At 45.5% G+C, this 13,626-nt stretch overlaps 1 protein-coding gene across 2 annotated transcripts in view; it reads right to left on the bottom strand.

Moving 5' to 3' along the window:
• Positions 1-182: 182 nt before the first annotated feature.
• Positions 183-13,626, bottom strand: part of RGL2 (ral guanine nucleotide dissociation stimulator like 2) — a 72,471-nt gene continuing 59,027 nt past the window's right edge. Inside the window, exons 10-19 of one of the 2 annotated variants that reach the window (XM_030197214.1) lie at positions 13,003-13,087; positions 12,796-12,879; positions 11,740-11,814; positions 9,795-9,827; positions 7,587-7,708; positions 6,857-6,949; positions 6,108-6,273; positions 2,298-2,555; positions 1,841-1,955; positions 183-1,221 (exon numbers count right to left, since the gene is read on the bottom strand). In XM_030197214.1, the coding sequence (XP_030053074.1) occupies positions 1,022-1,221; positions 1,841-1,955; positions 2,298-2,555; positions 6,108-6,273; positions 6,857-6,949; positions 7,587-7,708; positions 9,795-9,827; positions 11,740-11,814; positions 12,796-12,879; positions 13,003-13,087 (1,231 nt within the window). In that variant the 3' untranslated portion in view covers positions 183-1,021. The remainder of the gene's footprint in view (positions 1,222-1,840; positions 1,956-2,297; positions 2,556-6,107; positions 6,274-6,856; positions 6,950-7,586; positions 7,709-9,794; positions 9,828-11,739; positions 11,815-12,795; positions 12,880-13,002; positions 13,088-13,626) is intronic. The other variant, XM_030197215.1, reaches the window with a different exon arrangement.

The following is a 13,626-nucleotide window of genomic DNA, read 5'->3' as shown; positions in this document are numbered from 1 at the left end:
CTTCACTAAAAGGCCAGTAACACACCAGTCACTGCATTGATGGAAAGAGGTGAAAAAATGTATAGAAGAGCAGGTCTCTGGAACCCTGCATGTGCACTGAGGAGGAATAGGAAGGGGCAGAGGAATGGGGATATCGGGTAACAACACATTCTGAAATCATTACACATAACACAGCCCATCTCTAGTTCTCTCATAGTGTTTTATTCATAGTGTTAGTTCATCACGCCTCAGGCTTGGTGCTGAGGACTGTCCCAGTAACAGAATTTACACCTGGATCTGTGTTTCCGCCCTGCATGAGGCCTAAACCCTTGCGCCCCCCCCCCCCCCCTACTAAAAAGGAACATTGACAGATAAATCTCCCACGATTCCCACAAGGCCACCTAACAATTAGAAAACGCTTATTTTATATATATATAAAAGTTATATTGAAAATATATATATTATTTTGTACAAAGTTGCCAGGGAGTGAGCTGCACATCCCCGCACACCTCCACTATCACGCTGCCAGTCAGGGTAGGCTGAGGCCTTTAATGCCCTGTGTTACCCACAGAGACTCAGTTCAACACAACTGCTTCCTGAGTTCAACAGGAAGCAAAAGGCTGGTACACTTCTACCCCCACAACTCTAGAACAAGTGCCCACACAATATTCCTCCCCCTTATTTCATTCTGGCCTCCATGTCCTCTGAACAAGGTGCATATTCCTCCTCCTTGTTGGTACATGGTATAGTTCCTTGGAGTCATTTTTTTAAATGAAGGTCCAGAGCTTTGCTTGAGTGAAATGGCCCATTCATAGGCTCTAAAGCCTGTGCTGGAGCCATAGAAAGCACTTTGGGCTCCAGGGAGTCAAGATGCTTTACATTTCCACCAGAGCTTCTCTAGGATCCAAAATTTGGATTCTCAGCTCGTATGCAGCTTTCACAGCTGTAGTTGAGCCTCAAGAGTTGGTGCTAGAAAAATTAAGACCCCGGTATCCGTCGCTACTTTTGCACAGCATTTTAGTTTTCAGCAATCGCACTAATCTCAGAAGAGGGCTCGGGCTAGGCGCAGACCTCGGGATTTGATTTTGGGGAAGGTGGCGCTTGGCTCGCTCCGGTGCCGCACAGGGGTTGGGTGTGACGGAGATGGCTCGGTGATGTTGATGCCTTTTTTCCGTAAGAGAAAGTCCAGACTGGAGGCACTCATAGCATAGAAGACGTTGGCAGTGCGGGGAATGCAGAGTTCTGTAGAGGGAAAGAGGGATCATCAATTTAATCTGTAAGATTTTTTAAAAATTAAATTCCATTCCCATTGATTTGCAGCGAGCTTTTCTCTGCTTAATAAGAACATCAAAATGTGGGTTCGTTTTATGGCAAGGGGATAGAATTGTACTCGCTCAGTTTGTGGATTATTTGAATGTGTCAGAAAAACACAAAGCGAGGAAGGGAATCCTCACTTACAGCAAAAGCAATGGACACAAAGAGCGAGGACGAGTTGAGTAATGTTTCTTTTGGTTCATTACTCAGTGACAACACAAGAGATTTGTTTGACCCCTGATGCAGGCTTTGATGCCGAAACACGGCCGTGTCTGGTTGTTATTTAGCTATTAATAAAGACTTCGTGATTTCCTCTTTGTGTCCATTATTTGAATGTGTGCCACCCAAGAATTAAATTCACTGTTCAGTGTGACGAAATGGAAATAACATACTTAGATGTGAAGGTAGAGAAGAAGCATGATAAGCTTGACACCATGGTATATCGTAAACACTTTTTTGGACTATTCCAGTTGTCATCCAAAGGCTCTTAAGGATAGCCTTCCTTTTTCGCAGCTATTAAGATATTGACGGATTGTCTCCTCCTTACCCTTGTCATCGGGCATGAGCTGTACCAGCTCATAGTTAGAAGCTTCCTGCAGGTCCTGATTGTGTTTCTCCAACACCTTTGCAATCACAGCTGGCGTTTTATCCTGACTCGTCACCTGTGTATGCCAAAAGACAAGTTCGCCACAGTCACAGCCACAAACCTGTATCACCCATATCAGAGTAATATATTTTATTTTTTTAGTTATAATATACAGCTGGAAACACAGTAACATATTAGACCAGGGGTTCCCAAATATGTTCTGCCAGTCAGGTATTCAGGATATCTATAATGGATATGCATGAGATTGATTTGCATACACTACCTCCTTGGTATGCAAATCTATCTCATTTATTTGCATTGTGGATATACTGAAAATCTGACAGGCTGCGGTTTCCCCCACTCCACATACTTCCCAGACATATCATGTCTACATTTTCCTCGCGGAGGAAATACTCACCAGAATGCTTTTGTACATGTTCCCGTTCTCCAGGTCCATGCGTACGCGGATAATGCGGCACTCACGTCCCTTGTCCTGGGAGGTGGAGGAGGCGGGCCCCTGCGGAGATGGGAAGGCAGAGCCACAAGATGCGGATCGGCGATGTCCCTTCACAAAAGCTGGTGCTGGGGCCAACGAGGTGGGTGGCAGGGGCGGTGCTGGGCCTGGGGGTGACAGCCCCACCTGATCCAAAGAGGACACAGAGGGGGATTTCATGTGCTGGAAAAAAAAAAGAAGGAAAAGTGATGTAATTTATTGGGATTTATTAACCGCCTTTATGAAGAGATTCACTCAAGGCATTGTTCAGCTGTTTAACATAAGACTTACAAATTTGTTAACAGCATAACAGTAGTAAAATGAGCAAATATAAACAGACATACAATCAGTGATGTAAACTTAAAGAGGTACCAGAATACATGCTTGAATTGGTTGATTTACCACCTAGAAACAGAACCAGTTCATCGCGATCTTATCTGAACTTACATTACCCAGACTGCAATGGCTTAAAGTATAAATCAATTTACGCCTCAAACTTCACTTACATTGGCACTCAAATGTGGAACGCCTTACCCAAATTAACAAAAACTACCCAGAACTATCTAAACTTTAGGAAATCATTGAAAACAGTATTGTTCAAGAAGGCATATTCCCCAGGTTCAACATAATCAGAATTATCCCTTACTATTATAAGATCCATCCAATAGACTCTAATTACAGCTTATCTTTCATATTTACTACTGATTAATTGTTACTTATATCCTACTTCAATACCCATCGTTGTTTGTTATTTTTCTTATTCTGCTAAATTTGAAAAATTGTACTTCTTGCATTGTAACTTACTACAATATTTTTGTAAGCCACTTTGAGCCTGCTATCAGTGGGGAAAAGGTGGGATACAAATGTGATAAATAAATAAGCAAATTGAATCCTACTAATAAGACTAACTCAAAACAATATGAGAAATATAAACAGTTAACAGCAGTGTAAAACTATCATACAACAGACATATGATAAATTCAGTAGAATACGAATGTTACCATAATAGCACGAAAGAACATTCATATAACAACAGAAAAAATGAATGCCGATCGAGACCACGTAGCCTACCTAATCTGCTCATCCATATCATCTACTACCTACTCCTGTGGAAATATTCTGCAGTGTTTATTTGTAGCATTTTTGTACAGAATTTCCCCATTATAAGGCCTGAAATTTCCTCCTATTTCTCTCTTCAAGCTCCAGCCTCCCCAATGCCACATTCACATTTCTCTGCCCCTCCTTTCAGCCGTCTTCACGGCACACTCGCATTTCTCTGCTGCCCTCTCCCACCCTCCCCAATGGTACATTCATATTTCTCTGCCCCCCCCCCCCTTCAAAGTTCAAGGTACTCTTGGAGCTGGCTCTTCCCCTCCCTTGCAGAGAGAGTGCGGCAGGAAGAGGAGGAAGTGAACCGCTGCACATTGGGTCACTTCCTCCTGCTCCTCCGCTATCTTAGACTTGACTGCTTATGTGAACCGTGCGACCCTCGCAGTTCACAAAAACACTGTCTAAGCTGGCACAGGAAGTGACCCGATGTGCAGTGGTTCACTTCCTTCTCCTCCTGCTGTGCAGTCTCTGCAGGGGAGGGAGACCTGAAGTAGAATTCTCCTAGAAGTAACTGTCCCTTCCTCTCTCTTAGATCTCTGTGCTTGTCCTGTACTTTCTTGAAGATCCGAGGAAACAACTGGGCCGATGATCTGCAAGATCCAAGACAGCGATGAAAAGGAGCAGCTCACCGTAACATTCGTGTTGCTGGACTGCTGTGTAAGGCTGCCGTCTTTTGGAGGGAGTTGTTCTGAACCAAGGTGGGTCTGGGGTTGGTTATTCACCACTTGGTATTACTTAGCCCCTGATGCAGCCCTTGTGTGGACAAAACATGGCCAGCGTCGGGCTTCTTTGGTTTTAATTTCAGACCTCTCAAGAATAAAGAATTTGAAGACACTTGTCTTCTTGTGACCTGCTCCTTTTCATCGCTTTACTTTCTTGAATCCAGATCCAGTGTTCATTACCTCCACGGGGAGGCCATTCCATATACATAGTTATAACATATGATACAGTGTTAGTGGAAATGCAAAGAGGTTACAGTTATATTAAAATGTGATAAACTACTAAGATCAAGGTGGTTTTCAATTACAAAGCAAAAAAATTAAAATGAACTCCATAAACTTGATAGTACAGACCTAGGCATGTACATTCCGACACAGAGACAAAAAGGTGTATTTTCAAAGCACTTAGCCTTAGAAAGTTCCATAGGTTACTATCCTGCTTATTTTCGAAGGAGAAGGCCGGCCATCTTCCAACACAAATCGGGAGATGGCCGGCCTTCTCCTAAGGCCGTCCATATCGGTATAATCGAAAGCTGATTTTGGATAGCTTCAACTGCTTTCCGTCGCAGGGCCGGCCAAAGTTAAAGGGGGCGTGTCGGAAGTGTACCGAAGCAGGATGGGGACGTGGTTAAGAGATGGCCGGCCTCAGTCGCTAATGGAAAAAAGAAGGCCGGCTCTGACGAGCATTTGGCCGACTTTACTTGGTCCTTTTTTGTTCACGACCAAGCCTCAAAATGTGCCCTAAATGACCAGATGACCACTGGAGGGAATCAGGGATGACCTCCCCTTACTCACCCAGTGGTCATCAACCCCCTCCCACCCAAAAAAAAAAAATTAAAAACATTTTTTTTTTGCCAGCCTGAAATGTCATACCCATCTCCATCACAGCACTATGCAGGTCCCTGGAGCAGTTTTTAGTGGGTACTGCAGTGCACTTCAGGCAGGCGGACCCAGGCCCACCCATCCCCCCTACCTGTTACACTTGTGTTGGTAAATGGGAGCCCTCCAAAACCCACCACAAACCCACTGTACCCACATCTAGGTGCCCCTCTTCACCCGTAAGGGCTATGGTAGTGGTGTACAGTTGTGGGGAGTGGGTTTTGGGGAGGCTCAGCACACAAGGGAGCTATGCACCTGGGAGCAATTTGTGAAGTCCACTGCAGTGCCCCCTAGGGTGCCCAGTTGGTGTCCTGGCATGTGAGGGGGACCAGTGCACTACAAATGCTGGCTCCTCCCACGACCAAATGCCTTGGATTTGGCCAGGTTTGAAATGGCCGTCATTAGTTTCCATTATCAGCGAAAACCAATGGCAGCCATCTCTAACGCCAGCCATCTCTAAGGGCAGGCCAAATGTTGAGATTTGGCTGGCCCCGACTGTATTATCGAAACAAAAGATGGCCGTCCATCTTGTTTCGATAATGCAGTCGGGTACGCCGCTTGACGGGGCCGGCGTTAGAGATGGCCGCCCTTATAGATGGCTGGCCCCGTTCGATTATGCCCCTCCACGTAACTTTGCAAGACTAAGTGCTTTGAAAATGAGCCCCAAAGACTACAAGACATATATTTATAATGTGCTTCTTGTCCTACATCAGTATATTTTCCCTCCCCCTCTGGCAAAATATTAAAAGCTAACATGAAAAAATGTGTCTTTTAACAAAGAACAGATTAATATTGCAATCCCTTTATAGAATACAAAACTGTAATACAGAGAGCTCCGTCTGCAGTCAGCCATTGCTCCAATGTCTCAAGTGCCTACAGCAGCTGAGAAATGTCATATGTACTGGCCATGCCCTACCCAAACTGTCCAGAGGTCTCAACCACAGCTGAGATGGATCACTTGGCTCCTCTGCTGCTGAGTAACAGATCTACACATGGTGGGATTCTTGCAGAACTGAGGTCTCATTACCTTTGCAAGGCGGGACAGCAGTGGGTTCCCGGGCTTCAGCTGTTGTTCGGAGGCTCTCGGGCAGGAGAGGTCAAAGGCGCAGTCAGAAGTGAAATTTGGGGAGCTGGATCTATCCCATGGAATAAAGCCCCCTGGCCCGAAAGGGGCAGCGATGGAGGCCAGCATGCTGGGAGTGGGAGAGACACAGAGGGTTAGAAGAAAGGCTGGTGGAGGGGCACCTCATATCCTGTACCCTGGTCCCATTCTCAAACTGGTGTACTGTGTGATCACCATTCACAATCTAGCCCTCCTCCTCTCACCCCCCCCCCCCCCCAATAAGTCCTTCCTTATTGTAGTATGTGATCCTCACCGTGGTATTCAAAGGCTGCCTCCCCCTCCCAGGCATTAGCCGTGCATAAGTGTTGCCATACTGGGACAGAGCAAAGGTCCATCAAACCCAGCATCCTGTTTCCAACAGTGGCCAACCCAGGTCACAAGTACCTGGCAGAAATCCAAATAGTAGCAACATTCCAGAACCCCAAAGAGTAGCAACATTCCATGTAGAACCCCAAAGAGTAGCACGATTCCATTCAGAATCCCATGTACGTAAGTACATAAGTGTTGCCATACTGGGACAGACCGAAGGTCCATCAGCCCAATATCCTGTTTCCAACAGTGGCCAACCCAGAAGTACCTGGCAAGATCCCCCCCAAAAAAGTACAAAACATTTTATGCTGCCCCCACACATACACCCACCCACCAGCCCTTACTCAGTGCAGTGTGTGATCACCACAGTGGGATTCGGGGGGCGGTTTGCTGGTACAGGCTCCAGCTGCGGCTCAATATCACAGGAGAGGTTGTGGCTGAAACAGAAGAACAAAAATATGTACTCATTGCCTGCAGGAAACCCGAGGTCTCTCCCCCCCCCCCCCTCCCCCCCCCACCAGTCCTCATCTCGAACCAGAAACACACACACACACTCCCAAAGTCTACTCCCAGTGTCATGCATATGGCTAAAAGCCTGAAGACTCCGGTTGCTGTCATGTCTCCCCCATCTATAAGACACTGTTAATATCGGTCTGGCATGGCCAGCTTAACCATCAGGCAAACCTGGCATTTGCCTAGGGCAGCTCCTTCTTGGGGGGGGGGGGGTAGGGAGGGGTAGAAGAGTAGCTGCTTTTGAGGCAAAATAATAGGTCCAAAAAGCCACACAAACCTGAAGAACCAATAACCTGTACTTTCAGCTAATGTGCAGTTTTCAAACAATCCATTTACCTGCATTAATGGATTTTAGGAATTGTCATTGTTATGCAAATAGATATAAACAAAGTATGATGATGTCTGTTTTGCATAGGATTATTCTGGAGAGGGTGATATAGGGGTAATAATTATTGTTGAGTTTAATTATCAAAATCAAGGGGTGGGGGGGGGGCAAAGCTAAAGGTTTGCCTAGGGTAACTCTTTATTCTCAGGCCGACCCTACAGTCTTAGTGTACTCACCTGTCAGCCTCGCTGAGGGGCTGGAGACTCTGAAACCAACGCATGAAGACTGGATCCCGCTCAAATGTGTAATTCTTACAGATGGACTGAAGGAGTCGAATCTGAGTCAAAATTTCAAACTCCTTCCAGAGAGACATGAGACATAAGAATAGAAACCCTGAGTTTCAAGCCCCAAACCTCGGAAAAGAGGAAAGGAAGGGGGGGGGGGGGGGGGGGGGGGGGGGGGGAGAAAGGAAAGGGACGTAAAGCCAAAAAACTAAATTTGATATGACAGTCTAACATAAGCAACCAGAAGGTAACTGAACAAAAAAGTCCCACAAGTAAAACAGCAATACACAATCAAGTGGGAACGGAGGAAGGCTAGACAAACCCCAGGAACAATAAGGTTAAAAGTTTATTGCTATGGGTTAAAAAAGGTCTGGACATCTTCCCAAAGGAAAAGTCCATAGACCATTATTAAATTGACTTGGGGAAAATCCACTGCTTATTTCTAGGATAAGCAGCATAAAATGTTTTGTACTTTTTGGGGATCTTGCCAGGTATTTGTGACCTGGATTGGCCACTGCTAGGAACAGGATGCTGGGCTTGATGGACCTTCGATCTGTCCCAGTATGGCAATACTTACGTACTTATAATTATTTAATCCAATTCTACTTTCTGGATACTTCCCTAAGACCAGAGCTGATTGCATTGGTCTATGAACAAGAGGCTAAAACCAGCCCAAATAATTAGAGAGGGTTTCTGTGTCACTAGTAACATTAACAAGATGTTTTATAAAGCATTCAACAAATGAATACTGAAATTTCTAATCAACTGCAAAAATCTGTACAGAAGTCCGGACGGATTCCTGCCAAAACACAGAAGCACTGACCATTTCGCTACCTACAAACATATTAAAAAAAAAACTCCTTCAGAGATCATATCTGCATTTTTATGGACTTTAAAAGGAGTCTTTAGTTGTGTCTAAGTCTCCAGACTTTTCAAACTGCTGAAAACTGGAATGAGAGGGAACCCGCCGATCTGTGAATGGCACCTGGATTGCCCCTCACAAGAGGTATTTCTCCCCTCCAAGTCGGGAAGGATCCCCTGAACTGCTCAGGCATGCTATTTCAGGGGGGGTGGAGGGGAGTGGAATAAAAACAAAGCACACCACCCGTACTCTCGTCCACGCTCTCATTACCTCTCGCCTTGACTACTGCAACCTACTCCTTACTGGCCTCCCATTTAGCCATCTATCCCCCCTTCAATCTGTTCAGAACTCTGCTGCACGTCTTATATTCCGCCTGAACCGATATACTCATATCACCCCTCTTCTCAGGTCACTTCACTGGCTTCCAATCAGATACCGCATACAGTTCAAGCTTCTCCTTCTTACCTACAAATGCACTCAGTCTGCAGCCCCTCATTACCTCTCTACCCTCATTTCCCCTTACGTTCCCGCTTGTAACCTCCGCTCACAGGACAAACCCCTCCTCTCAGTACCCTTCTCCACCACCGCCAACTCCAGGCTCTGCTCATTCTGCCTCGCCTCACCCTATGCTTGGAATAAACTTCCTGAGCCCTTACGCCAAGCCCCCTCCCTACCCATCTTCAAATCCTTGCTCAAAGCCCACCTCTTCAATGTTGCTTTCAGCACCTAACCTTTATACCTTTCAGGAAATCTAGACTGCCCCTATTTGACTGACTGTACATTTGTCCTTTAGATTGTAAGCTCCTTTGAGCAGGGACTGTCCTTCTATGTTAAATTGTACAGCGCTGCGTAACCCTAGTAGCGCTTTAGAAATGTCAAGTAGTAGTAGTAAAAACAATCAAGGATTTTTATGAAGGTATGGAATTAATTATTACCCCTGCAGGTCTGAACTATGAGATTGATATCAGCTATTTAAAAAGCTTTGAAAATGACTCTTTTTTTTCAACAAGTAATTTGGTGCAGATCCTGCATGGATATTCGAGTCAGGAGGCTGTTGATAGTATGTTCTGAAGTTATATTTTAGTCTATTTTAATCAGGTTTTATGTTATGATGTCTGGGTTGTGTGATTTTGTTTATTATTGAATTCTGTATGTTGATTTTGTAATCCGCTTAGAATTTATGAGATAATGTGGATATCATTTTTTTTTACAATAAGCAATAAACAAAAAAGGAGACAGAGCATAGGGTCAGGGTTAAGAGAAGAGTGCGTGAGATGGAATTAAAGGTGTAAACATACCTTCCTCCGTTTGTCGAAGTTAATGTAGCCATTCTAGAAAATAAAATGATAATACAGGATATAAAACAGACCTAATCTGACCTCTGTAATTCTGAAAAGAAGAGCACAGTCACGTCCCCTAGCCCCCAATAATCCCTTACCAAGGAGCCTACCCCTCAATAGATCTATTGATTTACTTGGACTTCACTCAGGCTTTTTTTTCCCCATCTTTATTATTTAATCATCACATCAGAAATATACTAGTAACATAGTAAATGACGGCAGCTAAGATTTCCCTTGAATAAATCCATGTTGGCTTTGCCTCATTTAATTCTTCCTTATATATATGCTCTGTAGGTTGGCTTTGCCTCATTTCATTCATGCTTATGTATATGCTCTGTAATTTTCTTCTTTATAATTCTTTATAAACTAACCTATTTAAAAAGGCATACCCTACCAATCCAACATAAATGCCTGATCTTTGCAACACAACAAAACTAAAGAACGTAATGGACATAACACAACTCTTCCGTTGTACGATTCCCTAGTGTGGCTGTGCCACATGAACTTTATCTTACCACAACATCACTTTGTATTTGTTTACACCGGAGTCTGTAACGCCTCTCCGGTACTATGTAAGCCACATTGAGCCTACTAATAGGTGGGAAAATGTGGGATATAAATGTAACAAATAAATAAAATAAAGACCTTTACGGTCCATCCAGTCTGCCCAACAAGATGAACTCATTTTACTTGATATGTGATACTTTATATGTATTCCTGACCTTGATTTGTCCTTGCCATTCTCGGGGCACAGACCGTAGAAGTCTGCCCAGCACTGTTCTTGCACTAAGTTCTGAAACTAACATTGAAACCCCTTAAAATTTACACTCCAGCCCATCCATATCCAGTCATGATCAGGGCATAGACCGTAGAAGTCTGCCCAGCACCAGTTTCGCTTCCCAATTACCGGCGTCGCCACCTAATCTCCACTAAGATTCCGCGGATCCATTCCTTCTAAACAGGATTCCTTTGTGTTTATCCCATGCATGTTTGAATTCCATTACCATTTTCATCTCCACCACTTCCTGCGGGAGGGCATTCCACGTATCTACCACCCTTTCCGTGAAAAAAATACTTCCTGACTTTATTTCTCCATAATAACATTTCAGGAACATCCTGTCACTTGACATTCCCAATGACTCTTAACTACTGCAGTTACATCACTGGGGACTCCAGCCTTTTCAGTGGTAACTCAAGGCAGTTATGTTCAGGTACAGTAAGCACCTCCCTGTCCCCAGGGAGCTAGGGAAACATAAACCTCAATAGAGGGACCCCAGCCCCTCATGTAATCCTCAATAAAGAGACCCCAGACCCCATACATAGTCCCCTTACATAATCCTCAACAGAGAAACCCCCAGCTCACATAATCCCAAATATAAAGACCCCCAGCTCCCTAGACCCCTTACATAATCCTCAACAGAGGGACCCCAAGTCCCTGTACGTAATCCTCAACAGACAGCCCCCCAGCTCACATAATCTCCAATATAAAGACCCCCAGCTCCCTTACATAATTCACTACAGAGGGACCCCAACCCCTCATGTAATCCCCATAGAGGGAAAGTTTGCAGGGGGGGGAGTAGCTGGCATGTCAGCAGCCCAAGAAAAGCACTGCTAACTGCCAGGCCTCCCTACCTGTGCATAGATTAGGGCTTTCACTGGCGGGGCTTGGGAACCCCCACCAGCCAAAGTGGAAGACAGCATTTCCAATTTTTTTTGGGGGGAGGTGGGCGAGAGGCTGAACCCAAACTGGAGGGAGCCCAGGCCAAGCCCCCCCCCCCCCCCCCCCCCATGGCTATGCCACTGGTTTGGAGTGTGTAATCTTTCCTGAGATGACACAGTGGAACATATGAATAACACAGAAGGGGAAAGACATGTGGGGGCTGGGGGGGGTGGATTTCTTCACCTCCAGTTCATCCTTCGCTGCTGTGTCCAGCATCACCAGATCTTTCAGGAATGTGCCAAGGTATGGGACGACACCCTGCAGAGTCAGACAGACACACATGAAGGGAACCATTCCTTGTGAAGACAGACAGACATGAAAAAGAAATACCCTGTAGAGACGAATGACAGGAAGGTCATCCTGCAGGACAGACAGATGGACACAAAGAGCTCTCCCTGTCCTCTTCCTCTCTCCTCCCATGCCTCTGCTCATCACACTTATTTCCTTAGTCTAATTTTCTCCTCCTCACAGTCTCTCTTCCAGGGCCATTATGAGGCATATGTGACCAGTGCAGCTGCACAGGGCACAAGCAGGCAGCGAGTGACAAAATGGTGCCCTGTTCATTGCGTCTCCTCCTTGGCCAGCATCTCCCTTTCCCTGCCTACACTTCCCTAGCCAGCCAGCATCTTCCCACCCCAAAGAGTATCCACCCTCCTCCCAAATACCCACCCATCTCCCTGTAGCCCCCCCCCCCCCCCAGGCCTTTCTGAAGGATGCTCTGCAATGAACCCCAACTGCTGGCTCTGGGTTCAAAATGGCAGCCGCAAGCACTATTCCCTCTAAACTGAGTGGGAGTCCTCCAACCGCATTGTTGCCAGTAGGGGGCAGTGCTTCATTATTGTGTTTTCAATTGCTAGGGACAAGCAGGTTCCCCAAAGTCCTGCAGAGCCTCCCTGTCCCCTCACTATTGAAAATGTGATAGTAAAACAGCACCCCCCCAGTGGCAGACTGTAGGTGGAGGTCTCCCACTCAGAGGGAACGTTGGTCACGACATCTAGTGGTAGTCTTGCAAGGGTGCAATTATAGTTTGGTAAAGCCCTTCCTCTGCATTTTGCTCCGTCCTGCTCTCTGCTCCCTCTCCCACAATCTCACTGCCACTTTCTGCTCCGTTGCCCACCTCTCCTGTGGTTTCTTTCGTGCGGTCGCTCCTCCCTTGCTCTCTGCCATCTATTACCTCCCTCCCATGATCTCTCCTCCTCGCTTTCTTCTTCCTGACCACTTTTTCCCACAGTCTCTCACCCCTGCTCTCTGTTCCTTGGGATGTTTCAGCTGTCTCTTCAGATTCAGTTCAATACTCGCAGGCTTCAAGGTTTCTTCCTGTGACTGAACAAAAGGCAAACCAACCAAAGTTCAATCCTGCGGAGATCACCTTAAATGAGAAATCTCATCTGTGACAGACCCTCATCCCAAAGCAAAGGGATCAGAAGAGCTCTCTTTCTCACTTACTTTGAAAAGTAATTCCCGAATCTGAGAGTAATTATCGTTTTCGGAAAAGATCTGACGCAACTCCTCGTAACTGCGAACAGCATCTCTGCAGGAAAGAAGGACAATAGGTAACAGGAGATGGGAGACCAGGAAAACAGGCCTGGGGAGGAGCCGTAGTGACTAGTGAGTCAAGAAGCAGTCCCATGAGACTCAGAGACCTGCAGAGCAGCCTGAGGGACTGGTCTTCTGACATCATCACTAGTACTGTGACATAATTTTTCAGCTTGTACTCTGACATCACTAGTACTGTGACATTTACAGTGTGTATTGTCTTCTGACATCACTAGCACTGTGACATTTTTCAGCTTACAGTGTTTTCTGACATCATCACTAGTTCTGTGACATCATTTTCCTGTGCACTACTATATTTATAAGCTTCTGTGATGTTACCTCATCTTTCTATGAATTGACAAATTCAGGATGGCAAAAGGCACAGCACCATCACTTTGGACAGGTGAGTTAAAAATGGAACACAATAGCCCCTGGCTGGAGAGTTAACAAGAGGGTAATAGATCTAGGCCAGAGATAAGACGTAGGGTGAGACCCTAGCATTAGAGAGAAAATAGTACATTAAAGCTAAAAAGT

This window comes from Microcaecilia unicolor, chromosome 3, assembly GCF_901765095.1.
Source record: "Microcaecilia unicolor chromosome 3, aMicUni1.1, whole genome shotgun sequence".
In the NCBI taxonomy this organism is placed as follows: Eukaryota; Metazoa; Chordata; class Amphibia; order Gymnophiona; family Siphonopidae; genus Microcaecilia; species Microcaecilia unicolor.
Note: the sequence above shows the minus strand (reverse complement) of the source record. Positions and strands in the feature narration are given on the sequence as shown.